The sequence below is a fragment of the Falco rusticolus genome, chromosome Z, assembly GCF_015220075.1.
Source record: "Falco rusticolus isolate bFalRus1 chromosome Z, bFalRus1.pri, whole genome shotgun sequence".
In the NCBI taxonomy this organism is placed as follows: Eukaryota; Metazoa; Chordata; class Aves; order Falconiformes; family Falconidae; genus Falco; species Falco rusticolus.
The window spans coordinates 65,329,306-65,348,011 of NC_051210.1; the positions used below are offsets into that span (position 1 = coordinate 65,329,306).

The following is an 18,706-nucleotide window of genomic DNA, read 5'->3' on the forward strand; positions in this document are numbered from 1 at the left end:
TTCTCTTTAGCTTTCTCTAACAAGGGGCCTGCTTATAAGTTATCTAGAGGAAGCAATTAAAAGAAACAAGCAGAAGAAACAGATGGTCGACAAGGACATAAATTAGCTCAGACTTATAAGAACATTGCAAACTGGCAAGATCATCACATACCAGGCAAAAGGTGAAAAGTACACCATGAGGAAGACCTATGGCCTTCCTCCCAAAGACCCCTGCCCACATCCTGAAGACCCCTGCCCACAATTCTTGGAGGAATATGCACAAGCGCAAAGGACTGATAAGCTAATTAACATACGAAGCGAGGGTAGGCGGGATTAGGTAATGAATATGTATAGGCGTTAATTGAATATTCATTGTTTTATTGTATAAATATAAGATAATTAGTTACTTTAAGCATGCACGTTAGGCGGAAGGATCCCCCATGCACCCAGCGCTGCCAATAAAGGATACTTAGTCACTAAGAAATGTTGACTTTGTTCTTTAAATCAATCAGTTCAACACATCTATTAAAAATTGTGGCAAGTACTCCAATGCTTTGGCACATGTTTCTGAGCAGCTGGCACGGTGTATGTCTTCTTTCTACCCCTTTTCATGCAAAATATTTAATTTGTTTGAAATAATACAGCAATGTTTACTCTGAAAATCGTAAAGGAAGTATGTATCATTCCATACATGTCATAAGTACTCATTAACCTGCTCTACCATGTCCAACAGATTTTCTTCACTGGAAAAACTATTTGAAAACCTGTGTGTCTGTTTGAGAACTTTGGTGTCTTAGGTTGCAGAGAAGCGACACCAGATCTGTAGTTTTGCAGTGAACATCTGAATGTGTAATAGGGGCTTTGGGAGAGGATAAAGCAAACCTGTGCAGCAGGTGGCAGTTATCAGAGAGTGGTTTCTGAACTCATGCTCTGGTTATTTTCACCTTACACATTGTCAGTTAAGCCCTCCCCTCTATAGCTGCTAATTTTTCAGGAACCTCAGGACAGGACACAGGTTGTACTCAACTTAGAATGCAAAGCAGCTAAGAAACTCAAGAACTAGCTTCTCTGTCTCATACTGAGCTTAAAATTGCACCCTTAGGTGGTATATATGAGGCTGTGCTTAGTGCAGGTAGCAAAGATGGCTGCTTGGAGTTACTAGCTTTCAGTAGGTAATCAGTAAGTTACACAATGTCCAAGGATTAAGAGCTCACAGAGGGAGCATTTCCACAGGAAGTGTGTAAGGCTACATACAGGTTCCTGAAGCAGCATGCGGAAATAGCAGGAAGCTAAATTTTACCCACTGTGCTAACTCCATAACACACCATTTTACTTTCTGCCTAAACAAGAAAACAGAGTAGGTTCATGAGCCAAAATGGCTTCTGGTTTCATTGCACTGGAGCTCCGTTTTGGATGTCCATAAAGAAGAAAGAGCAGTATGTCTGTTCTCCTGAGAAACTTATGTTTGATGGCAGATGTGCTACTCTGGTACATGTAAGCCAAACCAAGAACTTGCAAATTGTTCATCTTCCTTTCCATCAACAGGTGCTCATTCTCTTGGCTTTGCCAGCGTAACTTCATATTTAGCACTCCCTAACTCACTCAAGGAGACACGCGGTTTGGTTAACACTTTCGATGGTAGACATAGGGAGCAACTACAAATGCAGTCACGTGGTGGCTCTGTAGTCACTGGTGAGTGATCTTAGTTTATTTTAGATACAGTGAGATGTCACAGTCTCTAACCAGTAGATGGAGAGTTCTTATTTTCTTCCCCTGTTCCCTTAATTCTGCTCATTGCAGGACACTCTCTACTGCCTCCAAATTACTCCCCAGTACTTCAGAAGGAGTAGCCAAATGATGAAATGTTGTGAATGCCAAGAAATTACATGGTAAATGTAACCATTTTGTTCAGCTCAGAAGATTCTTCAGGGAGCTACAACTTCTGTTTTTTGTTTCTTTTTCCAAAGGCTGCTAACAATTTGATGCAAACCATGATGGCTGGGCACAAGCTGCACAAGATGTTTGCTGACTACCCTTGAGGTTGTTTTCTCCCACCAGTCCTGCTCCAGCAGAGTCACCTAAAGCCAAAAGAGAACAAAGTAGTATCCAACATACATAAGCATTATCTTATACAGTATGTTCAAATGTAACATGGAGCTCCAAATCACCGGAAACACATATAAAAGTATATTACAAAACCTTATAAAAATAACCCCAAGTGTGACTGTAACCCACTAGAGTGAGGAAGAAGAAACCAGCAATGTCTACATCATACGCCTCCCAGAGAAGGACTGCAGATGCTGACAGCTTGCCATAATGTCCCTTCTTCTCAGTGCCACCCAGGAATGAAACCATAAGCCTCAGGACCCGGAGCAGCAGCAGAACAGTGAACATAACACAAGGAAAAGGGGTAGAAAGTAACAGCGTCCACAAAAAAATTTCCTCTTTCATTTTGCCTAACAATTAGAGCTGGACTAATGATGATCAAACTTAGGATTTCAATTACTATTAATTTCTTCTTGGCTTTACTTTTATATAAGGTGTGCTTTATCTTTTCCCACAAACAAGATTTTGGGTGTAACACAGTTTCTACATCTTAAATTATATCCTCATATATTATCAGTATTTTTCAGAAAGAAATCTGGAGTAATCTCTGCCAAAATGCAAAACACACTAAGTTTGTTAGCCATGCGACCATACCTCTGTTTGCAATGATGGGGCAAGTTATTTATTCTTCCACTATAATGTTTTATATAATGTATGAATTTGTGCATATTACAATTATCTTATACCTGAAGTAGAGAGCAAAGTATGACTTAAGGCTAAATCAGAGGAACATTCAACACATCAGGTGGAAATTTATTAAAGACCTGGATTTAATGCTGTCTTTGTCTTACAGATTTACCAAGAGGTCCAAAATAAATTTAGGCTCCCATTTTTCGAGGCACTGCCCAGGCATGTAGGAAGAGACACTCTTTGCCCAGAAGGTAATGCGTCATCAGAACAGAAAGCCACAACAGAAAACACTGCAGAACAGTGAACTGAATACCCTTTTGAGGAGTCAGCTGTGGGCAGCAGTTTTCATGAGGGAGCAGGAGAAATCTCCACTTCTTTGGCTTGCTTACAGTCCTTACCAGATTTTTCCTAAGTGTCACTCAAGGACTCTAGTTAGTGACCAAGAACACAACAAAATGTAGGTCACCTATCTGCTATAGCAGTAACTATGTAAGTCTTTCATAGCACAGGACACAAGAAGACAGGCTTACAAGGGCAAGACAGATGCTTGCATGCTGAAAAACCCCAGTTATTCACACATCACTACTTTGGCAGGTTTTCGTTTCATTCACTTTCACAGCACCAGCATGTGGTGTTAGCATTGCATTTCAAATGCATATGGTAGCAGGTGGACAGACTTCCTGACTCATCGACAAATACCTTCCCATGTCCAAAAAGCAACTGCATAGTCTTGGAGTCCAAGGGTGGCTCAGAGGCAACAGATGATAGTGAATTTTCGGGCCTGCACAGAGTTTTGGTCCAGCTGAGCTTGTGCGCAGCTGAATTTCAGGGTGATGGGTGTTGTTGGTCTCTGCTGCCTCATTTCCACTCCCAGTCTGAAGTTCACTAACACAGCAGTTTTATTGCTGGAACAGCCCCACCACTAGCCACACAATCTGATTTGGGCTGCACTTGAACAGAAAGTACAGACTGGGATTTATGTCTAGCTTGTTTTTTCACATGGGGAAGTGGTCTCTTCTGCCTTCCTTTGGTGCAATTCAGCAGTTTTCCTCAGGCATGAGCTATAAATACCCCTAGAATTTGACTTTAACCAGTGTTTCAGCTACGAAAAGGACATGTTCCCAAGATCATTTAACTAGGACCAAAAAAACCCAAAGCGTACGGTTAAAATTGGTGACTTTTTAAGATGCATTGACTGGCTGATTGACTAGCCTGCCTATGGATCCTTTGCTCAGCAAGTGTTCTGTACCTCCCTGAGCAGGTCAGGAGACCCGCAGTACATCATCCCCCACGGAGGCAGCCACCCAGTCTGGGAAGGCCAGCATCGTTAGTTGTAGCAGGGATTATGCCCACACTTGTCAGCATGCCGGCTGCTAAAGCCCGGAAGCAGATGGGTGAGCTGTTGGGTTTTGCTGGTTTTGGTTTGGGTTTTTTTAGGGGGGTGGGTGGGTGTTGGTTGTTTCCTTGTTTTTGGGGTGTGTGTTGTTTGTTTGTTTTTTTAATAGAGGCACCTCGTCAACCATCACTGGCAAATGCAAGTCTTTCCTTCGCGGGCTCCTCGGTGCGTGCTTGCCCGTACCGTAACGACCCGGGAACTCGCGCAGGCACCGCGCACGCCTTGCTGCCGCCCCCGCAGAGCGATGCGCTCCGCTGCCCCGCCGGAGGTGCCGTTTGCCAAGAAGCAAGCGGGAAGCGCGTGCTCCCCCGCCAACAACCGCAGCACCGCCGGCCCGAACCGCACCGGCAGCCTCCGCACAGCTGCCGCTACCGCGCCGGCTCGCCCCCCGCCGGTACCCCTCCCCCCCCGCGCCCCGCCGGCCCCGCCCCGCAGCTCCCGCCCGGCCCCGCCGGCCCCGCCCCGCCGCTCCCCGCCCCGCCGCGGCTGCCTGGGACGCGTAGTCCGACGCGCGGCGGCGCCCGGGCGACTCCCTCAGCGGGGCCGTGCTCGGGGACTACGCGTCCCGCCACGCCACCGCGGGGCCCGCCCAGCACCCGCCCCCGGCCCGCGCTGCTTCCTGTCGCTGCCGCGGGACCGCGGGGCTGCCGGAGCAGAGCGAGGCGGTGCTGCCGCCGCCGCCGCCGCAGGTAGAGTCCGTGCGGCGCCAGCTGGCAGAGCTCTGGGGCCGGTCGGGGCGGGAGGGGCCCTCGGGGCGGGAGGGCTCGGCGGGCGCGGCGCGGCGCGGTGCGGTGCGGTGGCTGCCGCTGCCTGCCCCGCGCTGCCCGGAGCGCCGCTCGCGGCCCGGCTCGCTCGGCCCCCTGAGGGGGACGGCGGGACGGCCGGGCCGGGCCGAGCCGGGGCCTGCGCCGCGCCGCGCTGTGGGGCTGCGGGGCGCCCTGCCTGCCGCCGGCGCGCCGGGCCTGAGGGAGGGCGCCGGGCAGGGCCGCACGGGCAGCCCGGCGGGACCGTGCCGGGCGCGGGTGTGGTGTGTTAACGCCGAACACGAAGGAAACGCCAGAGCGTTGTCTGATGCGTAGAAACGGTATTAAACCTTTCTCGGGCGATCCATGAATCTGGGAGAAGCTTACATCGGCTTTAACAGGCCTGGGGGCCCTGTGACATAAAACCAAAATGATGTTAAAAATGTAAGTTAATCCCCAAGGTCATAATTTCATGTTCTTAGAAGTATTTTTTTACAGGCTCCACAAAAAAACCCACCCTGTATACAAATAATAGATGCTTTTATCTGTTAAAGACAAATAAAACTAATACTTAATTTCTTCTTAATTTTTCTTAGGTTTGCCATCAGGTAGTAATCACATACCCATTGGGTCAGTCTGAGCTACGCAGAAGCCCAGTGGTGTTTCAGCTTATTGTAGTCAAGAGTTTTTTTCCCCAAAGGTTACTAGCTTACATTGCTTATACAGTTTTAATTGTCTTCGACCAACAGGTTGTAGGAGAGCATGAACAAGCTAACTGGCAGCAAGCTGTCCCACTCCTGAGGAGCTCTGAATGTATGCTCCTGCTCTTAGGACCAGTATAGTGTTTTTCAGTCCCTTCTGATGGGTGATTCACTGTCCCAAAAGAGGAACTGAAGAACTCTGCTGCCCTGCTTTGAAGTTCATGTCTTTCAGTGTAGGCTGTGCTTATTTTTCACAATTTATACAAGCACTGCCTGCAGTTTACTTGAGATTTATGCCTTGAGCTTTATTCATCCATTCACCTGCTCAAAATTTAAAAGAAGATTGGGTCACACCAAGTATGCCTTTAAAAAAAAATCCTTATTTGAACTACATACTTTCATTAGTGGATCCTTGTGTTTAAACCATGAGTATGAAGTGGGGCTTTAGGACTCGTGACTTTAAAGAAGAAATGAAACAAAATGTGTGTGTAGTTGAAATTGTCACAATTTTGTGTTATCTAATTGACTGGGAGCTATCCTTTTTAAGAAGCACTAGGAATGTCGAAATAAAGAAAACTTCTGCTGCACGCAAGCACAAGAACAGTTTTTGGTGGCAGAATTCCTACCAAAATAATTTAAGGCCACAGTCGTCACTAACCATATTGAAAAGTAACAAGTTACAGGTAATTAGATTTTGTGATCATTAATTTTAAGGTGTATGACTTCCAAATTAAAGAGTTCTGGCTTTGTCCGTGATGGCTGGTCCACGGGGTCTCCTATACCGGACAGTTTTTACAGAACCACTGCTAACATCTGTGTAGCACATTTAGCTTTAGTAACATGGAGCATAAATAGCTCTCACAGCTCCAGCTGCTGTTTTTTCCGCCACCTTGTCCCACTGCACTGGTAGCTATGATGGCATGGTGGAGGCTGTGGTGGTAGTGCCCTTCTCTGCCTTCCTCCTCCTGCCCTCTATGGAAGGTTCTCTGATAAATAGCAGTCCTGCAAACCAGCTAAGCACAGATTGTGCTCATGAGGTGACTAGGATGACTGACTGACTTAATACAGTTTTGTTCCTGCTGTCAGGTGAACTGGTTTGGTAACCCTCTTGCATAGTCTGAGCTGTAGCAGTGAATGATCTGTCAAGATGGGTGTCTCATCTTAAAGCACAGGCACACACACCTATAGCCAAGCCATAAACTACAACTGTGAGACTGACAGAATGAGCAAGCTGTAATACGGTTTTATCATCCAGTGCAAAGACCATTACAGCACAGCCACCAGGCTAGAATGAAGTGTCTAAATTTGCTGGGTTCTTGTGTTTACTCCTTGAAGCTATTCAGACTTTGTAACTAGGGGAGAGAGACAGAGAACCTGAAGGCAGTGAAAGCAAAAAGTCACGGGGGCAAGCCAGTGAGGATTAATGAAGGTCTAACTCTGTTTAGATTACCATCTGAAAGTGATGTGGAGTGGGACTGGGATTGTACCGTGCATATCCCTGGGTGTTGCTTCACAATTTATGACCAGCAGCAGAAAAGCTGCATTATTAAATACTCATCCACTTACTCCCTTTGGCTGCCCTTCAGAGATAGTGCTTCAAATGTTTGCAGGAGAATTGTAAATAAGACAAGAAGGCATACTAAGCTTCACAACAGTGAAATTATCTCCTGAAAAGATCATCCTTTTTGGATGACAGAATTCAAAGTCTATGCAGACTTTTGACCGTTGAAGGATACCCTGCCGTTAATGGTGTCTGAATACCAGTGATTAGATATTAACGATAGTTAGGACTGTGTTGATAGCTTATGATTGGAAAAAAGTAATTGCTGCTTTAAGTCTTTAACCAGAAGTGAATCCCAAACTTGTTTTAGCCTGCTGACAGTTTGGACAGATTGGTATATATCTGCAAGAGTATTTCAAATTTTCCTTCTAGATATAGCCATTCCTTTCTAAGTGAATAGAGGACAGCTGAGCATGGTTTCAGGCACTGTACAGCAGTTCTTAGAAGAAGCTAGTGTCAACGTTGCTCCAAATTTGTGAGGGTTTTGGTACTACAAAGCTATGTCAAGAATGTATTTCTTTTATAATACTTGTTGTGGAAGATCTACATTTTATCTTAACCGTGCTAGATACAGCCATGAGAGTTTAGGGAGGCATTTTCAACAGCACTTAACTCTGGGGGGAGTAGCAAAGCCAGAGTATTTCCTTCTGGAGTCAAATGTTGGAGGGCTAAGTAGCAGATATCTGCTACATGATAGGGTAGGAGTTTCACAAGCAGAACTAAACACTTTCCTCATGAAAACTGAGCTGGAAAGTAAAAGAAATACGAGTGCAGAGAAAACATTCTCATAGCCTGTTCCCTCCAGCATCAATACAGCATGCTGCAGGGGAAAACATACGATTTCTTCCTTTGTTTCTATCATCAATAAGATTTTGGTTGTGGGAGACTGCAGTTAGCACTCTGTCTGATCCTTCATCTCTGCTGTCACTAGAAGTGAAGAGAGGAGACACATGGTACCTGTGGCAGAGGATGGAAAGCAGGTCTGTGCAGGTGAAAAAAGGGAACTTGCAGAAGAGTGGAATGGTGAAAAGCAAATGGCAAGAGGACCAGGAGAGAAAGATTTTTAGAGAAGAATATAGGGTGCAGTATGTTGAGAGAATCCCCATTTCTCATTTGTTAGGAAATATGTTACAAAGCAAAGCCAGGATCTGTGCAAGGGTAATTAAACATACAAACCTGTGTTTAAAAGGGCAGAATTTGCAAAGCTGAAGTATTCAAAGGTTGGAGCATTAAACTTAGCTAAGTTTCATGAAAATTAAAATTGCCTAGGCAATCTTAGTCATCTTGGTACGTATGATATAGATTGGGAACATTTCTATATTGGATCATTATTTTTCTCAAGCTGAACAGTTCTCAGAATAGAGGACTTGTTGTTAGAGAACAAAGTGATAGTATTCAGTTCACTTTTGCCTGAGACCTGATCTGCCTTATTTGCTGCTCAACAAACCGTAACTGTTCCTCTTGGATGTTTTTTGCAGGGAGTAATATAAATCACAGCTAAGTTTTATGTGAAAGTTAGTTTCTCCTCACAGCATGTCTATGAGATAAGGCAAGTGTTGGCTTTATCCTTATTCTAAGGATAGGGAATAAAGCGCAGGGAAAAATACACTAATTTTGAATGCTGAGTTTGAAAGTTGCTTGGTTGTGTTCAAAATATTCAACATCATTCAGCGGCGTGTAACACAAGTGCTCTTCTGTTTTGCAGCATTACACAAGGTTCTAAGCAGAAGGGAAAAAAGAGGGAACATACTGTCAGGTAGGTTGTCCCTCAGACTGTGCTTTTAGTTACACTTCTAGCAATATTGCCTTCTACCACAAACCATACCAATGTCTCTTCAACTGGACAGTGAAACTGCTGGTTCTGTAGCACTACAAGCCAGACAAACCCCAAACAAGACCCTAAACAATTCTCTTCCTGTTCAGATATTATATTTTTAGCCAGATCTATTCTTCAGTCCTGTTCATTCCACCAAGAGAAGAAAGAAAACAAATAGCTGTGCCATCACAAGTAGGAGATAAGACTGTAAGAATGAGCAGTTGGGAACAGCAGTGCTTTTTTTTAATTCATAGCATTGCTGAAGACAAAGTACCATGAATTTGTATCACCAACTCTAGGTACGCTATAGCTAGCAGTAAACTCTTTCCAATTTGCAGGAAAGTCCAGTTTGACAACAAATGAGTTAGGTTTCCTTAGAACAGCTGCCTTTTTTTCCAAGAAGCCGTATGTTAATTCCCAGAGATCTGTACTAATTCTCCAAATGCAACAGTGGCCTCATGGGAACTGTGTCGTAAAATACACAAACAGAATTATGTTGGTCCAGCAACTTTGATTATTGACATGAATTCTTTGTGTTTTACATCCTAGTCCTGATTGTAGGCTTTTAAGACCAAAGAGAGAATACTGCATGTCATATCACAGGTTTTTAAAAGAAACTTTAATTTTATGAGGTGAACGTTGATCAGATACCCAGTATAAAAAAATTGTCGTACAACTAGGACACTAGGCAAGTAAGCAGTTGAGAAGAGGTTATTGTAATGGAAACTGTTGGGCAATAAGTTCAGGTAGCACGACTGGCTCCATCCTATGTATTAAAAATGTTAATATTGAGAGTGAAGTCCAGCCAGATGGGGTAGAAATTAGATAAGAGAGAGGTTAATCAGGCTCATTCTTCCTCATTTTGCTCTTCTGCTTACAGTTGTCTTTAAGCTGTACTGGCTCCAGGTGCAGTCTTTATGTATGTGATAGCTGCATCTATTTGTAAAGTAATCAAATTGCTCCTCATAAGCTTCACCTATGTGTTCTCGACAATAAGCACTTAAAAAATAAACTGTCTGCACCAATCCCACTTCTAAGTAGACCCTAGAGAAGTCAGTAAGCAACAACTCCGTAAGCCCCAAATCATGCCATCAAGCTAATCAGTGTATGCTGTGTTTTGGAAGGATTATTTTCTTTATGCAATGCTATAAAATCTTCTGAGTTCTTTATTTGTAGCCATAGTGCAGAGGAAATCAAGCTGGTGATCAATGTTGTCTGCATTCATCAGATTGAACTGTAAAACACAAATAATGTTATTTAAAACAGGGTTTTAAGGAAGGGATGTGTTTAAAGCAGTATCTTAAAATAGCATCAGTGTCTGCTTAATCTGCACCATAAACCAGGGCCTGTGGAACAAAGGGATATATATACAGTCTTCTGGAAATTGTGGCTGAAACCACTTTGGAGTATTTGTGATTTCAATTTATTTCAAATGTCATTTTTTAGCCATTAGGAATGTAAATTTTCATCTGCATTTTCATGGCTAAATTCAAAGTGTGATTTAAATGCTGATAAAGTTGCATAATGCAGAATGTGAGGAATTTGTTTTAGAGACCTAGGTGTATCCTGTTCAGAAAAAGCATGCAGGATGTTAAGGTGAAAAAGAGGAAGAAATGGAATAAAAGAAGATAATACCACATTACCAGTCTTCTACCTGAGACCACTGGTGAGGTTTTAGAAAGAAAGAGGCTGTAGAAAATCTATGAAGGCTGCTGTCTTCAGGTGTGGTTGGAGGGATGCAAAAAGTTCTTCATAATGGGAATGGCAGGGGAGTAGGTTGATAGCTGCAGCAGTGTGTGAAATCTTAGGGGCCCATGGTTTTGTTGCAGAAGTTGATGTGCACTGTGGTAAATTTAATGGTGGGGCGGTGTGGGGAGTCAATAGGTGGGAAGGAGGTGACCTAGAGCTATAGAACAATAAGGGAAATCAATAGGAAAAAAATGAATGAGAGGGGAGCTGTGAACAGGGTTTCAAAAGGAACAGAGTGCCACGTGGAATGAAATCAGAATATTGCTGTGAACTAAGAAATCTCTTTATAAGCAGTGCTTAGTAAAGGCAGGTTTGGAAAGCAATTTTGACAGTGTGTAGGAGAGAGAATATAGAGGGGAAATGAGCAGGAATTCATAAGCTGAGCATCACAGAAGAGCTAAGAAGGATGAGAGAATGTAAGATGTTCAGTTGAGGCCAAAGAACCAGCAGCAATGATGTGTAGGAGAAGGACTTTAAGATAAAAAATCTGAACTGATGGTTTATAGAAGGGCTGGAGTGGGAGAAGAGGGTTGTTAGGCAGAAGCTCCATCTTGGAGAGGTTCTGGAAGGAGGAAAAAAAGCTTTAGAGAGAAAAAAAGCAAAAATTAAGTGCAAGAGAAAGAGGATGCTAGGGAGTACATATAGGGCTCTTAAGATTGCCTGGATTGTTATCACTGATCACTTAACTTTGTCCTCTCAAAAGAGCTAAAATCAACAAGAGAAAATCATCCCTTTAAACTTAGTAACTTTGTTTAAATATTTTGGTATGGATGCTGAAACTAGGAGGAAACTGGCAGCACTGCCAGATGAAATGGCTTCACCTATGCACTATCCCCTCTTTTGCACAAGCATGCAAGTGTGTGCAGCCAGACAGCAAGCCCCAAGCTCAACACTGATTTGAATTTAAAGCAAGTGAAAGAATGTTTAATTTTCATCTGGATCAGTCTTCCAAGTCGAGTTTAGTGTGAGATCACAAATGCCTATGAGCTGTCAAGGGCAGGACTAGTGTTTCCAGTATAATTTGCATGAACTGGTGCCTCTAGTGGTCCCCTCCTCTTGAGATCTGAGAGCCCTTACCTGTGCTCAGCACACTGGGGGCAGGGAGGGAGAGGGGGAGCAGGTGCCTGTCTTCTAAAATGCACTTCCTCAGCAAGTTGAGCCAGTCTTAAATCAGTGCTTCTGCAGTCCTCACTGCAACTTCATTCAGTTTTTTTCCACTCCTCCTCTAGCAATTGTTTGAGCCATAGAAAGTAGGTTGAATGTGGTTGAAAACTTTCTAACTTTCCTTCCTTTTTCATCCCCTCCTTCACATTTTTTGGGTTTTTTTGCAGGAGGCGTTAGCAGGATGAGCTAATGCAAGAGGATTGACAACATGCAGCTAGGAAGGGATAGAATCATGTCAGTGCTTAACTTAACTTGATGTAGTTTCTGGTATTGGGCCTTTACAGTGTATTTCCATGAGGATGCAGAAGGATAATAAATACCTTGATCTTTCTATTTTATCTTCTTCCATCACCACCCCAGGTTTCAAAAATCCAGTGCCATCTTTACTTACCTTGTGCCAGCTCTGGTTCTCATCTATCTTTCCGTCAACCTGTCTAACATTCTAAAACTGTCCCACTGAAAAAGCAGATACTTCTACCATATTTGTTTGGAGGAGTCCTGGAGGAGGAATTTTCAGGAGGTAGCAGGGATGACAGCTGTTAAAGCCATTATGTTTGTTCAGCTGCACATGAGACCACAGGAAGTGCCATGTGAGGACTGTAATTCAGTATAAGTAGAATTCCATTAGCTTAAAAGCTATCTGCTTCCTATTGTTTGGCCAGGAGTGCTCTGAATGCATATAATATGTTATTATCAATGCATTATTAAAACATTTATTGCCTTTAATTCAAAGAGCCTAGACTGCAATAATGTGATCTTTATTCTGGGAAGTACACTGGAAAATGGCATATGTGTCTGCTGCAAAGTTTGAAGTAATTTAGTGAAACAATAGTCTCTAATAACTGATACATTGTTCTGAGCTGTACTGATACAAATTGGAAATACAGCTCCTTTAAAAATCACGCTGGTCTTACGATGGAGCCATAAGAAAAGGAGTCCCATGCTTTGAAAGCAGGAAGATAAAACCTGCGTATGAATATATTTGATGTTAACTTGCATGCAGTGGACTTGAATCTTAGCTGTGGTAGGTCAAAGAAGATTCAGATTCCCAGCCTCGTTTTTTGCAAACCTGTTTGAGTCCCGATATAAGCAACGGCATCCATCATATTCCTTTATATTGCCTCTTGTGCTGCTAAAAGAGATTCAGAGTGTAATTGTACGTTGACCACTTTACATAAATGTATAATGTGTTATAAAAAATACCATCCCCCACTGTACTTGCCTGGTGACGTTTGCATTGTGGAGTGAGAATTCTTAAGTGCCAAGCTGGGGGGATTTTCTGGTGCAATTCTCCCCAGGAGCTTCTGAAGCTATGGGACTCTGCCAATGTTAAGTAGCAGGGACACAGTTCTGCTTAACTGTAGTTGACTTTTATTTTTTTTTAGGGCAGAATAACTGACAGGACCTAGAAGAAGGTGGCATATTCACAAATATGGAAGAGGATACCAAACCTCTCTTGGTTCCTGTGGGAGGTGACGAAAGTAATTATGGAATCATGAATATACAGTTTAATCCAGAAGACTTCAAGTGCAAAAGGTATAAGGAATGCTGAACTTACAGAATGATTGTATAGCAATGAGTTGTTTAATCTTTGCTTTTAGCAATAGAATCCTACAAAGACAGAAGACTAACATTTAGAAATCAGGATCTCAGTACAAACCATTCCTGCTTTTCTCTATATGGTATTATTTCCAAGCACCAGATGAACAGATGTTCATATTGTGTTTTGTTTATAAGACTTTTCTGTTGACATGATTTCAGAGAGGGTGCTTCAGTAAGAACTTGGCATCTGGCTTTTAAAGTGCTCCTCAAACACTGAGTATCATGTGTGTATACTGAAGCATGATGGATTTTATTTAGCACAACAAATGGAAATGTTGAGGCTATGCAAGAAACCTGGCCAGATGGTGTAGATAAATGGATGTCAGTATGTGTAAATAAATGGCTCTGTATGCATTCTGCAGGTGATGCTGGAAAAATAGATTATTTGCTGGTACTGAAGGAACTGAATGACCTTTACCAAAAAATGTACTTTTTTAGTTTCAGCAAATATGAAAAATTCGGCCTTTTTGCCATGTCTGCAAAAATTATATATACATATATATATATGTTTATTTTACATGTTTTCCTAGAGTTCAACAGCATTGTTCCCCAAAGGAGGATCTGAGTGGGAGACTTTCTCTGCTGTTACAGTTAAGATTTCTGTGAGTTGGTCCTGGAACCAAAAATTATATTGGAGTGGGAACTGCCCTTCTGATACTAGCTGGAGGCACCAGCTCTGCTTTTTTAGACGGAGGAATAACTGTGTAATACCTCTTGGACCCTGTTTATGGCTTCCCCCCCGCCCCCGGCCTTTGCATCCAGCATTGTATTTCAGTAGAGCAGTTTTTCTGAAGGAGCTGAAGATGGCACTGTTGTATACAAAATCGTCTTGCTGGGGCCCACTTCAGCAAAAAAAAAAGTTCTTGGTTACAGTGTTTTGCTGCTGTCTCAGCCTGCAGCTTTGGAATGCCGTGATGAGCCTACTTACACGTTAGCCAGGGGCTAAACAATCTCTCTTTTCTCTACAAGCAAAGGAAGGAGGGTAAGGGTCTGAGTGAGCCTAGGGGAACAGAGCACAGGTGTAGTAGCATGCAGAACTGTGGATGTGAAGACTAGGAAGTAGTAGAGTACTTTCAAGTGGAGAAAAGAAATGTGCAAAATTAATTCTGGCTTCATCTTCTTTTTGAGGAGTGTCTGAGCCCCTCGTTGCCCTCGTAGCATAAGAAGAGTGCTAATTTATATGGCTTTTGGGAGCTCCTTGTGTTGGAGGAAGTATGTGTTCTGTCTGAGTAGCAGTGGGTTTCAGGTAGTGTGGTGATGCAGTAGCAACAAGAGAAGTTTACGCCTCTCTGATACATCAAAATGCCAAGATCTGCTTTTCAAAAGTGTGGTTAGGTATTGTTTCCTCATTGTGTGTTTTTTTTTCTTGTGATTTCTTAAGTTTGGATGCTTAGCTTCATAAAAGGTCATAGTATGTGGCATTGGTTCCCTCCCCAAAAGCATAAGTGTGTACTTGGTTGTCTGCCTGCATCCACAACCTCCAGTTCTGCACATCTGTCCAGTTTGTCCTTACTGCTCTTCCCTTGAGTTCATTCTCTCATTTTCTGCAGCCTAATCTTTTGCCTTCCAAGCATGCAGAGGCAGAAGGATTAAAGGCAGGAGCCCTGGATATCAGGAAGGCCTGGAAGTCATAGTGGTGCCAAACAAGGTCAAACTCCATCTTCAGAAGAAGAAACAAGGAAGAACAGGCCATCAGGGTCTATGTCAGTTGTGGTGAGAGCAGTGGGTGGTTTGAAGGGCTTCTTCATTAGAGCTTTAGGGAGTAGCAGCTCCAGGGAGACGGGTTTATCATGCATAAAGGTATCAAACAGTATGTGATTTGCTCTGTTTAGCTTGCTCCTCTTTTTTTAACTTGCTATTCAGAAACCCGATCAGATGTTGGTGGGTGGTCATTTTGCTTTCATTGAGATAGTTCTTGAAGTGTTTTGTGTGTTTTGCTTATAATCACTGTTTGTCTGTCTTAGTGCTGTTCTTTTGTTTGGATTGTTTGAGATTGGACAGCATTTACATAGTTACTTGGTTTTCTTAACAGCTTGGTGGATTTAGGATATTTCAAAGGCATGCTTTTCAGTGTTTACATAAGAACAATAAGTTAATTGTTTTTCCAGAGTTGTAAATTATTTTGTCTAGTGTTCTTTTGCTAGTTTAGGGGAAATATAAAACCACTTTTAATCCTTTTAAAAAGGATGTTATTGTTCTTCACAGTGACCCGAATTACTCACACAGTATTAGGTGTGTTTTGCCCATTTTGTAGGTGCCTTTAAAAACTAGAATGTCATTGCTGCAATGGCTTATTGGTGATTATTGTATGCAAGAGAGGGTTTCTTTTTTACTTCTGACTACTCTTTAAATCAATTTATTGTCAACAGATACTGCAGTTTTCTTCAGGAATACTTGAACCTTCAAAGAAAAACAAATGATGTTTTGTGTTGGTTGTTTTGCATATGAAGAAACTTGACAATGCCCCCTTCTAAAGGGAGATCGACCCTTTCTTTATTCTTTTTGGAGTCATGTAGTGTGCTCACAAAATGTAGGAGAGATCAGTAGGTGAGCTTTAACAGTTATAAATTAAACAGTCTCTGTAGATGGCAGTCAGAGAAACCTTTTTCATGCAAAAGTGGTTTGTTCCCTTTTATTTTCAAAGTTCTTTTAACTCACAGAAAGATAGACAATGGTCAGAACTAACCTGTGCAAAACTACTATCTCTGCATTCATTGTGCATTTACTGCTCCACACCCATGTGGTCTTCTTATTCAGTTGCCTGCTTTTCAGTTTTCTGTGTTGCTAACATGTTTACTGATTTCTAATATTACTACTCCCTAACTGGGGAGACTTAGAACCTCCTTAATTAAGAACCTTTGGGTTTTTCTTTGTAAGAGAAGAGTGGAATAGCTTTGCCTTTGACACAAAAAAGGGAACAGTGCTTGAAGTATGGTGTGGTAGAGCTTCACTTTGTTGAAATGTGTGTCCTGGGAGCAACGGATGTGATGTAGTAGTGTGCTCTGAAAGGTTATTTTGCTTCTGCATCCAGCATTTTAAGATACTTGAGTGGTCATGCAGTAATTGTAATGACAATAGTGTTAGGGTTGTGGGGAAAAAAATTAAGTAAATTGTATTGTGAAGAGAATAAAGATCTTACAGGATAAACTGTAAGTATACTGTTTACAATGCTTAAGTAAATTCAGACAGCTTAGACAGTAAAAAAGCAGAGTCAGTCGTGGAACTCTTCAGAACAGTTTTCATTAAAAGAAACACACTGAAATCTGTAATGTTCCTATGCAGACAGGCAGTTCCTGATTAAGAAATAGCAACCTATGAGTTGTCCTCTTACTGCTTTTTCTCCTTACTTTAATTTCCGTGATAGGGAAGCAATTTTACTCCTTAGTTTCTCCTGTGCCATATACAGCATTCCTATAATAGTTTGATGACTCAGTAAAACAGCCCTAGGAATTTACTAGCTTTATTTCTGTGTAATAATCCTATGGCATCCCTGAAAAGTTGATGTGGGAAGTCAAAGACATCTGTGCAGTAAGCTAAAGTGGCTCCTTGTGGTCATTTTGGAAGAGAGGAATAAAATTACTGAGCACTGTAAAGAAGTTTTTTTTCATTTTTATCTAAATATTAAAGGCTTGTATAATGTAAAGTCACTAATGCCATCATGTAAAGCCAAAAGACACACTGACACAAAAAAATTGTATTATATTGTAACAGCTCGATGCTGAGAGCACTGCTTTTTGATCAGATGTCCAGAACCAGTTGTTCGCTGTTTAAAAGTTTCAGCAAAGAGACTTAGAAAACAGTGTTATTTAGTTCAAAGCTTCTTGAAGTAGGTATTTGTCATACTGCCTCATTGCTCTGTAAGGTGTAGTACATTGCTGAAAATATTCAGAGAAAAGATGTAGCACCCTCAGTTGCAAGTTTTTGTGTAGTTTGCCAGACATTTTCCTATTGTGCTGTTCCCTCTAACCCTCCAAATCTAACACTTGAACTTTGCCTAGAACAATATTTGGAAACAACTTTAATCACAAGCATCTCTCTTTGGGTTTTTTTGTATGCAAAAATTGCTGCCACAGTTTGGACAGAAACTCTCTTCTTGCTTTCCTAGATCAGGACTAGAATTCTTAACTGTCCCTTTGTGTGAGAGATAACTAGCTGATGAGTGTCTGCAGGTTTTCTGGGAATGGTTTCTGAAATACATATACAGGGTGTAGTGTATACGAGGTGTGGACCTCCTGCATGAGACCCTGTGTCTTGTCCATGCTCATTATGCTCTGGAAAACAGCTGTGTTTTATTGGTGTGTATGCCCTGTGATAAAAAGAGCATTGTTTTTCAGGCTAGTTATTGAAATACAATCAGTAATTGTGTTTTTTAGTATGGATATAATAATCCATTGGATACTATACTCTATCTCAATGCATGGAAATTGCCTGCACTGTTTTGCATTAATAGTCACACCCTCCAGTCGTGCAACCTCTCTCCTTCCCCCAGAATCACGTTATCCCACATACTTTTCATAATCATTTTGCCACATGAGAGATCAATGTGATTGCCTGTATAAATCAGAAAGTTTTAGAGTTTTCCAAAATACATCCCAGATTATATTCTATCTGCTTTGAAAATCTCAGCCTTTGAGAATTTGAGTCTCTGAGAGCTTCTCAGACTTCTGCCTGAGTATGCCTTACAACTAGTCTTTGATCTGGTTGTGTCTGGGGTCTGGGAAATCACCTTGATCCTGGACAGAATGCTACCCTCTGCTAGTGGAGATCACAGAGGAAGATTGCATCCCAGCATGCCTGCGTAGCTTCTGCATAGCATGCAAATCAGACTGATGTTTTCAAAGAGCTCTCTAACAACCTTTAAACTGATGGGTCGAGAGTGTATTTTAGCAAAGTTGCTTGCTCAGTAAAAGTAGAGGTGCAGTGGTACCTTGAGAAAGAGAAAATTAAGTACTGTTTCAGATCATTTGCATTCTCAACAGGTGCACCAGAAGGGATCAAGAGGGGAACTAGCCCAAGTACTGGCAGCATTAAACATGTGCACTCTTACAGGCAGGAAGCAGCAGCAGTAGATCTATGGAATTTCTTTGGGGCTGTTTATGATTTTTTTTTCCTCACCCATAGATAGATTCTGGATCATACCCTTCTGTTTTGTGCTACACTATAAATTGTTTGTTCAATCCAGACTCTGTTCATAATACTGAAGAAAATGAAATATCTTTCTCTGAAGAATTTCTTTCTTATAGATTGGCTGTTGACGTA

The 18,706-nt window shown here is 42.2% G+C and overlaps 1 protein-coding gene across 6 annotated transcripts in view; it reads left to right on the forward strand.

Moving 5' to 3' along the window:
* Positions 1–3,961: 3,961 nt before the first annotated feature.
* SLC38A9 (solute carrier family 38 member 9) overlaps positions 3,962–18,706 on the forward strand; it is a 53,856-nt gene continuing 39,111 nt past the window's right edge. Inside the window, exons 1-3 of one of the 6 annotated variants that reach the window (XM_037373370.1) lie at positions 4,689–4,800; positions 8,094–8,096; positions 13,231–13,381. In XM_037373370.1, coding sequence (XP_037229267.1) covers positions 13,278–13,381 — 104 coding nt within the window. In that variant the 5' untranslated portion in view covers positions 4,689–4,800; positions 8,094–8,096; positions 13,231–13,277. Of the gene's footprint in view, positions 4,110–4,688; positions 4,801–5,097; positions 5,299–8,093; positions 8,097–8,821; positions 8,873–13,230; positions 13,382–15,018; positions 15,161–18,706 lie in introns of those variants that run through there. The other 5 variants (XM_037373369.1, XM_037373373.1, XM_037373372.1 and 2 more) reach the window with 5 other exon arrangements.